General features: G+C 53.0%; 1 protein-coding gene across 3 annotated transcripts in view; it reads right to left on the minus strand.

Annotated features, from left to right (window-relative positions):
- LOC128829094 (zinc finger protein 385C-like) overlaps nt 1-18900 on the minus strand; it is a 202761-nt gene that overhangs the window by 12836 nt on the left and 171025 nt on the right. For all 3 annotated transcript variants that reach the window (XM_054014257.1, XM_054014258.1, XM_054014260.1), the window contains 2 exons: nt 12857-12967; nt 2890-3049 (listed from right to left, as the gene is read on the minus strand). In XM_054014257.1, the coding sequence (XP_053870232.1) occupies nt 2890-3049; nt 12857-12967 (271 nt within the window). The remainder of the gene's footprint in view (nt 1-2889; nt 3050-12856; nt 12968-18900) is intronic.

An 18900-nucleotide genomic window follows, 5' to 3' on the forward strand; every position in this document is an offset into this window, starting at 1 on the left:
AAAAAGCCACCCTTGGAATCGGATCAAAGGGGGCGAAGGGAGGGAGGGGACCCTTCCCTTTGCTTTGTGCTGCAACAGAAAAGTACAATGGGGCCTCGCCAGCTTCTTTGCAAGTGAGTGAAATCGGTGCCTTCCAGAGATCATCATTAATTTCTCCAGGGTGCAGGTGAAAGCTGCCATGAAGAAAGGCCGCCTGCCTGCCAAGTGACTATGAAAGAGACAAGGTGAGGGAGGTCAGAGCTTTCATTCGACCAACTTCTGTTGATGAGAGAGAAGCTTTTGCATTTACACAGAGCTCTTCTGCAACTCCCTGGGTCTCTCCCCCGAACAGATCCAATAAAAACTCTTACCCCCCCCCCCCAGCTTGTCTCGCCGCTATCCTGGGACGGACAAAGCTCCAACACTGCACACAGCAAGCGGCTGTCCTGGCTGGCTGGGTCTCTGTCCAGGGCTGCCCAGGGGCCCTGGGAATGAACATTTGCACATCACAAAGCTCAATCATTACTTCGTATCTGCACGGAAGCTCTGCTCACGGAGCAGGACCCACTGTGCTGGGTTCTGCACAGACACAGAACAAAACGATGGTCCCTGCCCTGAGCGGGTCCAGCAGGGCCATGGTTTCTCTCCTGGTGATTAGCTGGGAAACAGCTCATTGCAGAGGCAAACAGGTGCTCCTAGAACCTTCCCTCTTGTTATTTGTTTGCCAGTAGCACCGGGAGGCCCCAGCTGAGACCGGGCCGCACTGTGTTAAGTGCCGCTCAGACCCCCTGTGTGGGGCAGGCCCTGCCATGAAGAGTTTACAGTCCCGGCCCCAGCCTCTGGACAGCATCGAAGCCAACGGGATTTAAGTGCTTCACTGAGTGGGGATTCTTTGTTGAATCGGGGCCTAAACCAACGTAGCGACAAAGGCAGCAGCGTTTACAGACGGGGCCTGCAGCCCAGAGAGACTCACCCGGGGCCAGGAAGTGAACCCACATCTCCGCGGTCCAAACCAGTGCCTGACGATTAGCTTTCGTTAACCGTGGCCTTGTGCTCCCGTCCCCTTCCCTGTTCTCAGCCTCCACCCCTCCTGCTGCATCTTCTCCCCGTTCAGACTCTGGGGCACGCACTGTCTCTTCCTTCACATCTGTCCTGCACCCGGCACAACGGGGCCTGATCCTGAACTGGCTGCTACCGTGAACAACAACACTGGTGCAGGCAGCACACGTTTCTATGGCTCCAATTGAAGGACAGGAGAGCGATGGAAAGCGCCTCTTGCTCTGGCCATCCCTGCAGGGGGGGCATTTACGACCTGGAGTTTATTGCATTACTAATCACGACCCTCTTTAGCCTGATTAGCTGCTAACGATCAATGGCTGCCCAGACAGGAGGCCACAGTAAATAACTGGCACCTGTTCAGGGCTTAATCAGGCTGTTTATGATGTCTGAGAAAGGCCAGGTCATTAACAATAGAATTGTCAGTTATCATGACAGACCCCTCCTGGTAAAGGCTGATCTGGGCCTTTTCCCCTTCGGCTCATTTGCATCAATTATTCTCAACCTTCTGGCTAGAATATCAGGGCTGGAAGGGACCTCAGGAGGTCATCTAGTCCAACCCCTGCTCAAAGCAGGACCAATCCCAACTAAATCATCCCAGCCAGGATTTTGTCAAGCTGGGCCTTAAAAACTGCTAAGGAAGGAGTTTCACCACCTCCCTAGGGAACCCATTCCAGTGCTTCACCACCCTCCGAGTGAAATAGTTTTTCCTGATATCCAACCTAAACCTCCCCCACTGCAACTTGAGACCATTACTCCTTGTTTGGTCATCCACTACCACTGAGAACAGTCTAGATCCATCCTCTTTTCAACTACCTGAAAGGGGGTTCCAAGCAGCTATCAAATCCCCCCTCATTCTTCTCTTCTGCAGACTAAACAATCCCAGTTCCCTCAGCCTCTCCTCAAACATCATGTGCCCCAGCCCCTAATCATTTTTGTTGCCCTCCGCTGGACTCTCTCCAATTTTTCCACATCCTTGAGGGAAATGTGGGATATGTCCGCGAGTGGGGGACACTGACTGGAGCTGGCCCCGGCAGCAGGAGGGGTGCAAGGATAAAGTACCCACCTCTACCTGCTGCAATAGAGATTGTGGTATATATCACCAGGCCACCAGCCGGCTGATCATTAGCGCTGCGAGTGGGGAGGGTTTGGGCCTAGGGTGATTCCACGCTGCAGCTCGAGGTGTCACTTCCGGCATGGACAGATGTACACACGCTAGATCCAGCTAGTGCATGGAAAACGGCAGCGCAGCACTGCAGCGTGGGCTGGCTGCCCGAACATGGACCCAGAGCCTTGGACAGGCTGGTACATGGGTGGCTACCCTGCTACATTTAGCACACTAGAGTCACGGCTAGTGGGCATAGGGCTACCAGGCTCGCAGTCACGCCCCCAGTGGCAGCGTAGATGGCCCCACAGACCAGTCCCAAGGGGCAGGCCGGGACACAGACACCAGTGGACCGGGGCCGACTGCTGTCACAACTCCCCACACCCAGGTCACCAAACAGCTAATGACCCGGGCAAACCAGTCACAGAGCAATGAGGAGCCCTGCAGCCTGTTCCCAACCCCGCTGGCCTCCCGCTCGCTCGTGGTGCTGGCAGTTGCCAAGCAGATGTCGTTTCTGACCCGTGCCAGCAGGACGTTAATCGGTATCTGGAGAGCAGCGCAGCTCCTTGTCGAGCTATGTGAAGAGCATCACGCCGCTGTTCATCCCCGGGGAATTATTACTGCAGGGGACGGCACGGAGTCCCGAAGAGCAACTGTTCGGTACAAGCTGACGGCGGAGAGCAGGAAATCCCAACAGCCCCGTTCCCCGTTTCCGGTGTGCAGGGCCAGGGCGGTGGCTACGGACATACCTGTACTGTGGAGATCCCCGCTCACGTCCAGGGTGGCAGGGAAGTCTGCCGGGATGTCCCGGCTGGGGACCGCTGCCTTTTTCTGTTTGTTCTTCACAGCTTCTATGGCTTTGAGTCTCCGGGCGTGTTTGTGGCCTTTGTAATGCGCCTCAGCCTGGTTCTAGGGGCAGGAACAGGGAGAGGTCGAGTCAGAGCACATGCAATGCTGCAACAGTGTGAGAAGGCACAGACAGACAGGGCTGGGGAGGAGGGGGATGAAGGAAAGCAAAGGCTGTTCTGAGACCTACAGCAAGGAGCCCTTGTTCTTCTGCAGCTCAGGGGCCTAACGCGCTTTGCAAACTTCTAATGAGAGCCCTTTTATCTCTGTGAGGTAGGTGAGCCCCTGTCTACAGACGGCGGGTCAGGAGGAGAACCCAGGAGTCCTGCCTCCCAGTCCTCTCCTGCTTTGACCCACTAGACCTGTTGTATTAACTTAGATGGAATAAAGGGGCCGAAAGAGTCAAAGGTGTAACATGAACCCAAAACTGTCCAACACGGAACAGTTTTCAACAAGATTCAGAGTTTTGTATTTAGAGCCCACAGACGCGTCGCACCAGGGTGAACCCACCATTAAAAACCCTCGTAGCCTTAAAGACACAGACAAGAAGAAGAAAAAGGCTGGAGAGAGTCTCTCAGGCGGTACAGAGGCCCAAACTGTCCTGCGGGGGGAAGTGAGGAGGTTAGCGGAGCTGGTCTGGAGCTGGCTTTGCTGCTGCTGTTGAAGACGGATCCTGTTTCCCTGATGGCAAAATAAGACGAAACACACAGGAAAGGGGAGAGAAAAGAACAGCAAAGAGAAAAAATGCAGCTTCTGTCTCTGGTGCAGTCTCGCTTCTGCAGAAACCCAGGCCCAGCGCCCGGCCCGATCAGCCACTCCAAGCCCTGGTAAACTCGGACCAGCACCAGGCTGTTCAAGGCCTTGCATTTAGCTGCTTCTCTCTGGTCACAGGTTTACAGCAGCGTTGGCCGGCTAAGCCAGACGCTCACGAGACAGAAGGGAAAGGGCGAGGAAGACGAAAGAGTAGTATTAAAGTAGGGAAGGAAAAGGCCACACTGGGGGGGGGGGGGGGGGGGGGGGAGGGAGGGGTGGCTGAGACAAAGTCTCACCTCCCAGGTGTATTGGATTTAACTGGAGCCAGCAGAGGTGGAGGTGGCAAACACATCAGGGTCCCTCTCAGGATTTGCAGGAAGGTGGCCTGGAGTCCCAGGATGGTAATTATCGCTCCTTTCAGTCTGTCCCCCATCTCCTTGTGATGACCCCCCAGAGGGATGAGTGGAACAGCCCCTCCCCTCAGTATTTTGTCCACCAATCAGGCCTAATTTCTGACACACCCATTTTAGTTCACCGATTTCCGGTCCCACACGGTTCTTGTTTCCCAGGCATGATCAGAGCATCACAGGAACGCGGGGCTGGAAGGCACCTGGAGAAGGCTGGGGCAGGACCAAGTGAACCTGACAGGGGTTGGTCCAGCCTGTTCTGAAACACCTCCTGTGATGGGGTGGGTGGGTGTGTCCACAGCCGCCCTTAGAAGCCTGTTCCAGGCTTAGCCCCCCTGAGAGTTACAAAGTTTTTCCTAACATCGAACCGAAATCTCCCTTGCTGCTCATTAAGCCCACTGCTTCCAGTCCGACCTTCAGTGGCCCTGGAGAACAAGTGAGCCCCGTGCTCTTTCCACCAGCCCTTCGCATGTCTGCAGACGGGGATCAGGGCCCCCTCAGTCTGCTTTGCTCAAGACTAAACACGCCCAGTTTTTAGCCTTTCCTCCCAGGTCAGGTTTTCTAAACCTTGGACCATTTTTGTTGCTCTGCTCTGGACTCTCTCCAACTTATCCGCATGTTTCCTAAAGCGCAGCGCCCGGACCTGGACCTGGACTCCAGCCGAGCCCTCAGCAGCGCAGAGGGGAGTGAGACAGTTACCTCCCGTGTCTAACACAGAACACTCCCGTTCCTACACCCCGGAACCGGACCCCTCTCCCTCTTCAAGGGGCCAGTCACCCTGTGACAAGGTGACCCTCTTTCTCCAGTCCCATGCCTCATTTGCATAGATACACAGAGCTGAAGGCCAGATGGGACCACTGCGATCAGCTGCTTCGGCCTCCTGCACATCACAGGCCGTTACATTTCCCCCGTTTCCCCCGGCACTGGGCCCAGTCATTTGTGTCTGGCTAAAGCATTGTCCAGAAAGGCGAAGTCTGGGTCTGCAGACCCCCGGAGGTGGGGAACCCACCACTGCCCTGAGGACCTTGTTCCAGTGCTTAATCACCCGACCAGTTAAAAGATGGTGCCTAATTCCTAACGAATTTGTCTGGCTCCAGCTTCCAGCCTGTGGTCCTGTCTGCCTTGCTCGGCTAGACTCCAGAGCTCCGTAGTACCTGGCGTTTGCTCCCCGGGAAGCTCCTTACACACTGCTCAAGTCACCTCTCACTCTGCATATGCTGAACAGACTGAGCGCCTTGCTGTTATGCATTGAGCTGCTCCGCACGGGGGCTCAGGGGGAAGGGGAGCTGTCTGCTGGTGCAGTGCAGCTTAGACCGAGCATCTCTCCAAACCTCAGGCTCCAGACAGTCCCTCGGGATACCTAACCCGCTCCAGAGGAGCCCAGCCCAGTCCCCACCCAGGCGGGCTCCCTCTGCCACCGGGCGGTGGTGTCTGTGCTCAGGGAGAGTCCACTGACCCACAGCTGGATCCAGTGCTGGCCTTAATGATCTCCATCCGGCCCGGCCTCAGCTTCCGCTCCGCTCCTCCCACGCAGGCCAGGTTCCCTGTCTGGGGGCTGGCGCTTTGAGGCTCAGCCCAGAGGCAAGTGGATTTCAAGGGACCCGCATGGAGCTCTGGGCTTCTGGATGAGCTCATGGCATAAACCTGAAACCCAAAGCAAGTCAGAAGGGGGGCGGGATTTCCTAGGGAGCTCTGTGACATGGAACGGCAGAGAGGACGGGGACACAGACAGCGTGGTCTGGGGCAGGGCACTGGGCTCTATTCACAGCTCTGTCTGTGACTCTTCCCTCAGCTGCGTTGCTGTTTCCCCTCCCAACCACCCTTTTGTCTGGCTGGTCGATTTCCACCCTGAGCGCTTTGGGGCAGGAGTCTTCGGGTGCTACCATGATAGACATGAGTGACTAAATAACACCAGCCACCTCAGCCCTGCCCAGTCCGACCCAAACGGAGCCCAAGGGCAGAGCCGGCTGCCTGGGATGGACACGGGGGTGACTGACTACACGTGGACAAGGAGGATCTGTTACATCTTCGGGTGCCGACCAGCATCTGCTGCCTGAAGAACCCGGTGCCCTGATATCATTTGGCCTCCCCAGGGCCAGAGACCTCCAGCAAGGTGAGATTTTGGGGGGGAGCGTGTTGCAACGCTCTGGTTTCAGCCTGTCATTGAATTGCTTTGCATACAAATCGATCCAAGCCGAGGTATCATTTTGCTTCAACATTGCCGCATTGCAAGGCTGAGATAAGGACCCTTTGCTGATTAAATGCGCCAAGTCACTTTCAAAAGAAGCTTTCAGGCAAAATGTCTGACTTCAGAAACACACAATAAATTGCCTGCTGTTTGGAAAAAAACATTCGCGGGTAGGACACATCTCCCATTGTAACCCAACAGGCCTCTAACATGCAATTTCCATTCACCGTCTCCTTTCTCCCGGTGAACATTGAATAATGAAGTGCGCAGCGGTGGGCGCTTGCCTGCACGGCACTGATAAAAACGTACACAAAAGATAATAGCCCCAAACATTTGTGTCCTTAGCAGTTGGGGACAAGGCAGCATTGTCACCAAAAGCAACCACAATTTAGCAATTTCTGGAAACTAAATCCAAACTGAATTAAGACACTGTAACGGAGCCGGGCAGATTAATTTGCATGGCAATTCTGGAGGCTAATTTAGGCTGCTAGAGCTTGCTAGGAAGAACCAGACCCTCCAACCCCCCTCTTTAGGGCGAGAGAAACGAGGGTGTCAGAATTCCGAATCAGTGGCAGGAGACGTGGCTGAAAACCCACCAGGCTCACGCCAGGAAACAGCGCGTTGGTAGCCAATACGCTGAAGCTCCATCAGGTAACGGAATTTGGTCAGGGCTGAGTTGGAGTTTAACGAGGGCTCCCAGCACTTTGCCATCCTGTGCAGAAATCGAACCAGCGTTACAGTGTAAACTGCGAGGTGATTTTAGTCCAGACGTGGCCTTGGCGAGCAGGGCAGGAGAGTACACGTGTGAGCGACAGACAGCTCATGTGTGAAAGAAACGAGACAACAAGAGGCGTGCGCACACATGAGATGCGCGTGAGCATTTGGGATAGTGAGACAGAAAGACACTGGGCGTGTGTACGAGTGAGATGGAGCACGAGCGTTTGTTGTGCGAGTGCATTTGGGGCTAACAGGCTGACCCTGCATTAGGCACCAGAACCTGCCCTGCGAGTTACACGGCAGCATGTTCCCAGTTACTCGGGGATGAGGCCGTCTGAGGACGCAGACAAGTCGAACTGGGACTCTGTCCTGAGCCAGCCTCCTGCAGGGTTTGTGGCTGGGGGCTGCATTGCTCCTCTGGAAGAGGTAGAGCTATGCAGGCTCCCAAGCTAACAGGGACTATCCACATCGCTGTGTCTGTGTGGCCTGTTCCCACGGCGGATCGCTGAGCTGAGTGCATCAAACTCCTCCTCAGAAAATGCACCAGGAAAGCTCCCAACTGGCCGCGTTCTCTGGGACCATCTGCAGCAAAGCGCATGGCGGCGTCGAAGGACTGGCATGCTCTTAGCAATCTCCCTTTGTCGCAGGCGCTCTGGTGGGCTGCGTTTCATGCTGCCTAAAGCCTTTCGGGGTCTATGCTGCTGCCCTCCCTCACTAACTGGGGAGCGAGGCACCACGCAGTGAGAGCCAGGGGGTCAGACTCGTGGCCATTACAGCAGGGAGGGTGCTCTAGTGAACAGGGCACCAGGAGGGTGATCCGTCAGGCTCGCCCAGCATATGGGGATGAGGGGCTACCTAAGTGCTGAGACAGAAAGTCTGCCATTCGTTTTGGGAGCCGCTGGGCTTCCCTGCACATAAGACACTAGATGGAGGAGCCGGTGATTTCTTGGTGACAAATCACCTCTTTCTGCAATTAACTTGCTTCCCCTGCCCTCCACCAATCACCTTGTCCCCCGGCACCACAAGGCCCTGCCCAAACGCTGGGCTCAGCACGGGCAACGCAGCAGCACTGGGAAACCATCGTGGCTTTCAATAAAGCCAGGAAACAGGGTTTCCCCTGTAGCCTCCTGCCCTATTCCTCCGTTTGGAGAAGGGAAGCAGCGAGCGCCTAGCATGGTTACCGAGCCTCTGCTAGCAGAAGCCGAGTAGAACGAGGCTCTGAAGGAGCAGGAGCCATGCGGCCGCTCATTAACCCACCTCGGGTGCTGGCTCGAGGCTCAATTCTCCAGCCACACCGGCAGGGAGATTACTATGACGTCACCCGGCCTTTGCAACCAGCAAATCGATATTTGTTTGGGCGGGTGCTTGTCATGCGCGAGATCTAAATATCTGCCTGGGGGGAGGAGACGAGATTAACCTGGCTTTGAAGGGCTTGTCTACAGGGGAAGGGGACAGTTACACTGCTGTAGCTACCCCGGTTTCACTCCCCATGGGGGATACTCTTAGCCTAGAAAAACTGTGTCTTTATCTCAGTTTAGCTCAAACCCCTTCCCAAGCCATGTAAACTAAGCCAGACAAAGGCCCTTACACTGGACTAAGAGTGTCCACATGGGGAGTTAAACCAGTATGACTCCAGTTCCCATTGTGACGTTGCACTCCATGTGTTTTATGGAAATATGCTTATGAGCGTGAATATGATGTAACTGGAATATGCTTCATGCAAAAGGTCTCTTGTAAGGTATCATTACAAAGCTTATAATATATTGAGTGTGTTCATCCTATTTGTTTGCATGTATTATTTCTATGCCTGGAGTTAGGAGAATAACATATAAACTTGAATTACTGATGCAACATATTAAGTGGAAGCCATTAAGGGTGCTTCAGAATCAATGACCTGTAAATGGCTCTGTTTACTTGCAAACCTTCCTGTGTACCTGTGGGCCAGCCCAGGAAGAACGGAGGCTGGGGTCTCACAGGACATGTGACCATGTCACTTGATACTGGAATCCATCTTAAACCTGGTGCTTTTCCATTTAGGAGGAGGGGTGGGGACCCAGAGGGACAAAGGATTCCTGCCTTGTGCCAAAGCTATAAAAGGGGGTGGAGCGGGACAAAGGGGCTTCCAGTCATGAGAAAACCCCTGCTTACCACCTGAGGTGTCTGCTGGAACTAACAAGGACTGTACCAGGGGAAAGGATTGGGCCCAGACTAGGAAGGAGTCTAGTCTGTGAAAGAAGCTTATTGGAACATCTCTGAGGGTGAGATATTACCTGTACTCAGTTTCTTAATGTATTAGGCTTAGACTTGCGTGTTTTTGCTTTATTTTGCTTGGTGACTTATTTTGTTCTGTCTGTTATTACTTGGAACCACTTAAATCCTACTTTTTATACTTAATAAATCACTTTTGTTTATTAGTAAACCCGGAGTAAGTGATTAATACCCGGGGGAGCAAACAGCTGTGCATATCTCTCTATCAGTGTTATAGAGGGCGAACAATTTATGAGTTTACCCTGTATAAGCTTTATACAGAGTAAAACGGATTTATTTGTGGTTTGGATCCCATTGGGAGCTGGGTGTCTGAGTGCTGGAGAGAGGTAAACTGCTGAGCAGTTTTCACTGAAAGCCTGCAGCTGATCATTTCAGCCAACATGGAGCAGGGGAAAAGTCCACAGGAAGGGGGGCGGATGGGGAGCAGCTGGAGGAAGGGAAATGCAGAAGGAAGAACAGAGCAGACATGTAGAGACAGGGAAGAGGGAGAAACCGGATAAAGGAGGATGGGGAAGGAGGAGAAACGAATGGCAGCACAGCAGTGGCCTACAGCCACCAAGGTGCCCTTGGTGAACGACGCCCAGTGTCAAGAGCCCAAAAATCATGAGATTGGGTTAAAGATCATGAGATTCGAAAAGACGATAAACACCAGGTTCTGATTCTTTGCCTTCTGGGTTTTGCACAGCCTAGGGTCCTAGTTCCAAGCCGAGATTTTCCCATAATCCTCTGGTTCCAGGAGCTAAAACACCACATATTGCAAGACTCCCGATAAATCCGCCAGGGTTGGCAACACGGTCTGAATGGGACAATGCCATGATTCCTGCCCGGTTAATGACTCCCTCAGGGCCATATTCTGTCCCTTGACCTCTGTGCAAGGCTCCTATCAACACCCCGGAGACTGCGATGAGGAGCATGGAGCCCGTCCGGGGCCCAGAATGACACACTGGGATTCGGGCCTCTGCGCACAACGAGCGTTACAACCCTGAGCTAGAGCAAAGAGATTCCACTGGGAGTCGAGAGCTGGGCCAGCGCCATGGTCAGTCACCTCTTCACAGAAGGCTGCAGAGCAGATCTGAGCTGGTCATTGACAGTAAGGCTAGACCTAGTCTGGCCTCCCACATGTCCCAGACTGGAGAACCTCACCTCTCTCTGCTGGGGATCCACCCAACTTCGGCAGCCTCTGATTTGACTGAGAATTTCCTTTTAAACTTCTAATCAGCTCCCCCCCACAAGAGATTGGCCGGGTACAATTCATTACTGCCGGGGACGAATGAACGTGACCTTCCTCCCCTCGACAAGATGTTTGATTGATTTGGAAGAAAAGGCTAAAAAAAACCCCAAGCAACCCACCCAGCACATCAGAGCTCTGCAGAGCCGAGGCAGCAAAGATTACATTCAGCTTCCAAGGAACACATACGAACTGCACGGGCTGATAAAGCAGCTTAAGCGTTCCAGCCAAGAAGTGAGGCAGCCGGAGCGGACCTGAGCGAAATGAAGAGCAGCGGAAAGACAAAGGAACAGACGTGGCAGAGAGGGAGGGCGCAGCTGCCAGCCTGCCTCCTGGAGCCGCACCGGTCCCGTGGAGAGGAAGAGAGGGGTGAAAGAACCAGAAGGGGGCAGAGCAGGGGTGCAGAGCAACTTGGAGGTGTCGGGGTAAATCCACCTGCAGCACCACGTGCACAGGGTGTGCCCAAGCCGCGACCATGCCTTGGAACGTGGCTGTAGAAATGAGCCCTCTGGCGGCACCGTGTAACAGAGAGGGTGCGGCGGAAAGGGAAAGAGGCTGGCTTTACAATTTGCTGCCCTTCCATAATAATAATTAGCTTCTTTCATCAGTAGATCTCCAAGCTCTGTAAAGGAGGGCAGCATCATTGCCTCCATTTTACAGATGGGGAAACGGAGGCACAACGGGATGCAGTGACTTGCCCAAGGTCACCCAGCAGGCCTGTGTCAGAGCTGGGACTAGAGCTCGGGTCTCCCATGGCTCAGTCCTCTGCTCAAACCACTAGGCAACACTTCCTCCCATTAAAGCTAGGGAAGCCATCGAATGCTGTAGGGCTTTCCCGTTGCAGAGGGCTGGCTGTGATGAGACACACCCGAAGTGGAAAGGGGGGCATGACGCAAAGAGACAAAGTGATGATGACCAACCTTATTTTGGGAGGAACCCTGGAGGGGACGGGTGAACCCGTCTAATGGGCCTCTCCCCCTTGTGGGGCAGGGGACTTAACCCAGGCCAGTTTCCATGCTACTGGGCAAATTTACCCAAGCTATAAATGGGTGTGACTCATCTGCAAGCGCTTTCACATGGCCAGGATCTGGCCACAGTTTGTAACTGTATCTAAAACTATGTGCACGGGGTTACATACTCCAGAAATGCCCTTGCTTGGTGCACCGGGGAGCAAGGCGCTGGCCCAGCGTGGAGTTAAGCACCGGAGTTCTACCAATGTTCCCGGCCTGTTTAGAGAACTCGGCTGGGCCTTGTCTCTACTAGCAAACTTGAACCGGTTTGATGAAATCGATTTAAAACTCGACTAGTCAAATCAGTGCAAACATCTACCGCAGATGCACTTCAGTTTGTTTAACTCACTGGTGATTTGGCTTGTGTCAGAGCACAGGGGAAGCGGTTTATATGTATGTCCATTAGGCCGGGCTTTGCGCCAATGTCACTAGCTCAGTTTTTAAATTGGTTTCATGAATCCGGTGCATGCCAAGAACGCCTCCGTTTGCTGTTCCTCAGTGTGTGAAACCCACCCGCAAAGGCCAGCTGCTGACCTAAGACTTTTCTAGTATAGACAAGGCCTTAGCCTTACTGGGACTGGCCTAGGCATCAGGACATTTCTTTATTCCAACTCCCTTTGAAAGACAAGAGAAATCCCCTGGGGCTTCCCTATGTCCTGAGAACCCTCTTCCACCCCCCCACTTCTGCTTTCTTTCTGGATGACCTACTCTCAAGGGTGCAACGGAAGCAGAAACCTTCTGCAAGGCCAGACTGGAAACACCCCCTGCAGAGCTGGCTCCTACCTCTCTAGATACTTAGCTGACCCTCGTCGTCGTACTCAGGCGCGGGGGTTTTGTCCCCCCAGCATCCCCTGGGAGATCAGGGTGTATTATCCCCATTTCCCGGATGGGGAACGGAGGCACAAGGTAGAGGAGGAGACTTGCCCAAGGTCACATGGGGATTCTGTGGCAGAGCCAAGAACGTCAGCAAGGTCCCCAGAGTCCTGGTCCAGTGACCCGCCCAGCGCAGTGGGCGCCTCGGGGCAGGCAGGGTGAGCGCAAAGGGGCCCAGCTGGTGTTCAGCCAGCTGCTGCGTTCTCTAGCAGCCAGAGCTCCCGGGCTGGGACAGCGATGGCTCCGGACAGCCCCCTCCTCGGCTGTACCCCACGTAAGCCGCTGGCAATGGAGGACCTGGCCCACCGTCCGCTTATGGGAAGGAGCCTGTTTCCTTCCTTGTCTCAAGCACCAGATGGACCATCCGGCTGCTAAGCCCCCTCTCCCTTGGCACTGCCCGCCCCACCCCTTGCAGACACAGCTTACCGCGGAGTTGAATCGGAGGTGGCAGATGTTGCAGGAGATGAACTGCTTCTTCTTGAGTGGGGAGGGGACGCCGAAGGTGTGATTGATCACGGCCTTCTGCACGGGATCCATCTGGAAGGGGAGGGAGGGAGGGCACGTGGTTACTCGGTGCTTCGAACACAGACCAGCAAAGCACCCCAGTCTCGGCTCGGGAACAGCACACGCTGCAATGCTGCAATAGGGACATGCAGAATCCCTGCCCAGCCAAAGTCCTGGGGATCCTTCCCTTCCTCAGCTACTGCTGACGGGACCTGCCAACACCCAGAACATGCAGCTCCTTTCTCTGGTTTAGCTGGAGGTCCCCTGCGCTCTAGCAGGGAAAACAAGGACCTTTCGACTCAGGCCTTGGCAGGTAAAAGAGCATTTCAGCTCCCCTTCAGGGGGGAGGTCTGGCACGTGCCGTCCTCCAGGTATTGTCCGGGCAGAATCCAGACTTATCCCCATCCCCCCATGTCCAACACACCGGGAGGTTTTGCCAGGCAGTCCGAATGTTCCTACCTCTTATCATATTGTTACAGCAGGAGCCCCAAGAGGGCGCTGTTACACAGTCTTGCAAGATCTTTTTCTTTGCCTGCCAGTGCATACGGTCTTTGAAGAAATGCTGCCTCATTGTTTGTTTTACGATGCCCATTCATTCTTTCCGAGGAGCTGTAGCAAGCAGCAGGAGACTTTGGTCCCTGCCTCAGTCTCTCCAACTAGAGCCAATTCTTGCTCTTGGGGAACCAGGCCCTGGTGTTGGCCCGAGATTTCAGAGAGAGCGGCTGTGCCTGCATGCTGTTTGTGACCACCTCTGCTGAAGGACTAAGGCACACGGTGTAACTAAAGCACGTTACACTAAGAAAATGTGCAAACTTTGCCTCGCTGGTGTCTCTCCTTTGGAAACCAACCTGCAGGGCCCCATGATTTGCACTTGCTCAGCAGAGGGGTGACAATATTTCCTCTCCCCAGCCTCTCGGGCTTGCCTGCTTTCTCCTGGCTGTTGAGTACCAGGGAGAAATAATTCCTCTTTGTCATCATTTCACCCACAGTTCTCAATGCCCATTAAGTCAATGGCCCCTGAGAGCTGGGATCATTACCCCCCGTTTACAGAGGGGGCAAACACACACCAAGAGTGAGGTTTCCTCACGGACACATAGCAAGTTAGTGGCAGTGCCCGGAATAGAACCCAGGAGTCCGGCACCTAGTCCCCCAGGGTAACTGTTCAGGGATAGATCCAGGAAGCTCTCAGAGATTCTCCCTCCTCTCTGATCCCTTCTCCGTTCACAACAGATGTCAATGTCATGGATGGCAAATTATCGGTTTTCATTTGAGGTCCCCAGCTGCTCTCCTCAGCAGCCCAATGAAACAGGTGCGTTGCCAGGTGCCATAGCTGGAACCTCAGCCACTGAAATAGGGTCTCAGAGTTTGGACCCGGAGGCGATGAAAACAAGTCACCAGCCATTAACCCTTTGTTTGCTGTTAAACAGTGAGTAAAATTCATCTCCACGCAAGGCCAGCAGAAGACCTAAGCACTGCGGGGTTTCCATAGTGCCTGTACCTTGTGCTTTGCCCTCTGCACTGCAGCGAATCCCACCCTAGTGACAACACTTCGCTCTCCTCACATCCTATGCGAGGCAGACCCACCGACGGGGGTGGAGCTCGGAACAAGGAACCCTGCAAACTCCCTGCTCTGACGCCTAGACAGCTGCCCAGCCCACAGCTAACGTATTCGCCGGGCCGCCAATTCTGGGAGCACTTCGACATTACTGCTGCCATTGGGATCTAGGCTGAAGCGCTCACATGCAGGGACCAATGTACAGGGAGGGGAATCCTTGGGGGCCAGCTCACAGTTGCTCTGTGCTTCAGGTTCCCATCTGTAAAGTGGGGGTAGTGACCCTTTCCTCCTCCCCCCTTTGTCTGACTTGTCTATTCAGCTCAAGTACTTAGGTACTTTGGGGCAGACACTGGCGCCCTCTACGGGTAAGGAAAGCGCCTAGCACCAGCCACTCTCGATTGGGGCCTGAAATATAAGAAGTCATTTATTTTTCATGCTGTATCAAACTATTATCACAATTATTCGGTAACATTTTTTTATTGGCCCAGGAATCCCCTGGTACTCCACAGGGCGCATGCACTTGCTCTGCCCAGAACTCGAACAACTTCAGCTATTTGCAACGGGCCCTGTCTTTCTGTGAGACGATTCATCAAAGGGCAGCGGTTCTGAGACGAGGCAGACGCACGCAGCCCAACGACAGCCCCCAGTGGGTCTGTCTCCCCCTGACGCTCAGTGTCATTTTATTCCTCAGCCGGAGCAGTAAACTTATTCGAAAAGCCATAATTGTTTTAAACAAAATGCATTTATTAAGGGGGGAAAATAAGAATAATCTCTTTGTTGGAGTGCAGCTATAATCTATAATGCAAGGATTGTTTCGCTACCCGGAGGCATAGGAAGATTATCTTATCTGCGTCCTGCTGTCAGTGGAGCCTTGGGTTTTCAGGCGATCGTATTTCTCTGCAAAGCTATTTAGTTGCAGAGACAGGTGCATCAGTCTTCAGGGCACATGCCTGGACAACAGAGCCATTATCAAGACCCCAAATTCCATTCCAGGAGTGAGCAGAATGGTAATATCGAGTGATTAATGAAGTGCCTGTTTGCTATGAAATTTTACTCACTTATCTGGAATATAAATGAAGAGGCATTTGGGTTCTGATGGGGGAACCAGAGGCCTCTAGCGATGACAAAGACGCTGCTCCACCTCTGACAACGAACGCTGCAGTGCACTCACAGCAGCACCCACACAGTGCAAAAACCAAGAGGAATCTCTCTCCTCCGTGCAGTGCTGCATCAAGGCGCTGTGTCCATGCTAGCATTTTAACCGATAACTGCTGCTCTTCTGCCTTTAAGGAGCTCATCCCCCATGGCTGGCACCTCAGGAGGGAGCCAAGAACCGGAGAAGCCAAGAGGAAGATGGAGTGGAATTTATAGATCTAAGAAGATGCCATGGGTGGGAAGTTCAGGAAGGTAGCAGATATTTCTTGGGTTTGGTGGTTCTAGGCAGCAGTGCCCATAATTAACTCAGGGAGGAAGGATGGGCTTGGGTTGAGGCATTGGACTGAGACTCCTGAGATCTGAGTTCCCACCTCTGCCACTGGCTTCCTGTGTTATCCTGGCTGGGCAAGTCACAGAACCTCTCCGGGCCCCAGTTCTTCAACTGGAAAAAGATAATAAACCTTCCGCTGCCTGGCCCAGTAGGACTGCGTGCTCCTGAGGGCAGGGCCCGTCTCTCACGATGGGGCTGAGTGGCACCCAGCCCCACGGGGCCCTGATCTTGGTTCGAGACTAGTGCTACCATAATACACAATAGGACAACCACAAATCGCAGCCGAGGATTTCACAGACATTTAGGAGAGTCCCAGGAATGTGACACTAAGACCTGGTCACGCCCTCAGGGCCGTAGTTAGGTCGACCAGTCCCCTTCTGTAAACGTGGCTGGGTCAGCGGAAGAATTTTCTAGCTACCTGGGAGAGGCGGATTGACTCCATGGATGGGAAAACCCTTCTGTAGGGAGCGTCTGCGCTACAGCAGCCCAGCGACAGTGCCGAAGTCTAGACACGGCCTCAAGATCTTCCACCAGTAAAACGAGTTGAATCCAAAAGCGTGCATGTGCGAGCGCACAAGCATGCCTACTGGCCCTGCACTGGTTGGGGAAAAATGGGGAATATTTAAGAGTCTGTGAAGGAAACAGATTCTTCCCTCCCATCAATTTAAAATGCCCATGTGAAACGATAGCAGGAGTAGGCAACCTATGCCACACGTACCAAAGGCGGCACGCGAGCTGATTTTCAGTGGCACTCACACTGCCCGGGTCCTGGCCACCGGTCCGGGGGGCTCTGCATTTTAATTTAATTTTAAATGAAGCTTCTTAAACATTTTAAAAACCTTATTTACTTTACATACAACAATAGTTTAGTTATATATCATAGACTTAGACAAAGAGACCTTCTAAAAACGTTAACATGTATGACAGGCACGCGAACCCTTAAATGAGAGTGACTAAATGAAGACTCGGCCCAGCACTGCTGAAAGGTTGCCGACCCCTGCCTTGTAGTGTCCAAGCCTGTGTTAGACACGGAATAGACCAAGACACAGTTCAGAGTATAGTTTGGAGGTTGTTACTAAGGTGACTGAAATATACCTAGTTTTTTGTGTGCAAAATTTAGAAAGAAACAAAATATTGTTATTCTGGGAAACGTTTTTTGCTGAAATAGTCCATTTTTCCATCGAAACGCACGCCAAAATTTGATGTCTGCGCTCTTCCCCCCTTTCCAGGAATACGGAAAAACTGAAAACTTTACGCTGAATTGTAAAAATTGAAATAAAATAGTTTTGTTTCATTCTGATGCAAACCAGGCACATTTTGAAGCATCTGCACAGAAAATGTTTGAATGGTTCAAAATGCCATTGTTTGGGGGGGGAAACACCTCAACCTTTTGATGACAAAACGTCAGCCAGCTGCAGGCGTCACACCTATGTCCTGCCCTACGGGGATGCAAGGAGGGATGGTTTTGTGGTTAATGCTCCAAACTGGGCACCAGGACTCCTGGGTTCTATTCCCAGCTCTCCCACTGATTTACTGCAAGTCACTTCCCTCGGTCTGTGCCTCAGTTTCCCCCGCTGTAAAAGGGGGATGGTGACACTGCCCTGCCTCAGAGAAGAGCTGAGCCGTGGAAATTCATCGATGGTTGATAGACACATGGAGACTTGGGGCTGGAAGATGGGCAAACGATTATTATTTTTATGATAAAAGTACCAGATTTTGATGCCTGGTGAAGCTTTGGGCCTGACTCCCAGTGGGTTTAAATGGGCATTTTCCCATCGACTCCAATGGAGCTTCGCTCCTTGAGCCCAGCACAGCAGCTGAGAGAAAGGCTCAAGGGGCACTTGTTAAAGATTGTTCAACTATTTAATCAGATGGATTAATAGCAAAGGGGAAAAAAACCTCCAACACATGGGGAGAGCAGATCTGATTGGCCCTTCTGAGGGGGCTGTGATGAGACGCAGGCTCCACGCCATGGAGACAAAAGGGTACTAGACAATTTGGTATTTGAATGATCAAGGGTCCTTGATGCTACGTGCTAGAGATTTACACGCCTATTAATTAACGCTAAATTACAGCCTCTCAGAAAGCTTCACTTTCCATTTTGGACTCTTCATATAAAGTATCCTCTATTAATATCAAAACCAGAGGACATTTTAACTGTCCAATCAATTTTTATTCAGTTCATCTTCACTTTAATAGCACTAGTCCGTCGTGAATTCATTCAGCCCCTGGGGATGGGCCCTAGCTGCTCCTCTAACCCTTCGAAGCCCCAGTCTGCAGCCGTGAAGGGGCAATTAAAGACAAATTACCCCCCTCCCCAGACGGATTTTTAAACTACTTGTTTAAGGAGATGAAACGGACGATCCGTTTCCCAACAGGTTGGGACATCATCACGCTCTTTTCTGGTGTCTTCCCATCACCCCTCACGTGATCTCCTGCCCTCACTGGCTGGGTTCTCTGAGAGGAACAGGAGAGCGGCACATCCCAAAGTCATTGCTTCACGTTCCCAGACATCTCTGGGGAAGGCCCAGGGCTCTTGGCAGCGCTGAGTACCGGCTGCACAACAGACATTCGCCTGAGCTTTCCGTTCCGTTCCTTAACACCCACAGTCTCCTACACGTCCCGCCAGGTAATGCCCTGCCTCACTGGGTCTCTGTCAGATGAGAAACGACTAATAAACAACCCTGCCAGCAAAGTTCTGTTATACAGAGGCACTCCTGGGGCAGGACTCCTGGGTTCCACTCCCAGCTCTGACAACGATTCCCTCTGTGACCCGGGGCAAGTCACTTGCCAAATCGGCCCTTGTGCAGAAGAGCCCAGCGTGGACTACTTACAGCCGGGGTAAACGAGCCTGAAAACGCCTCGTACTGTGCAGGGAGCCAGATCTCAGAGGGGACGAGCACCCACAACTGCCACTGCCACTAC

The sequence above is a fragment of the Malaclemys terrapin genome, chromosome 25, assembly GCF_027887155.1.
Source record: "Malaclemys terrapin pileata isolate rMalTer1 chromosome 25, rMalTer1.hap1, whole genome shotgun sequence".
NCBI classification, from domain to species: domain Eukaryota; kingdom Metazoa; phylum Chordata; order Testudines; family Emydidae; genus Malaclemys; species Malaclemys terrapin.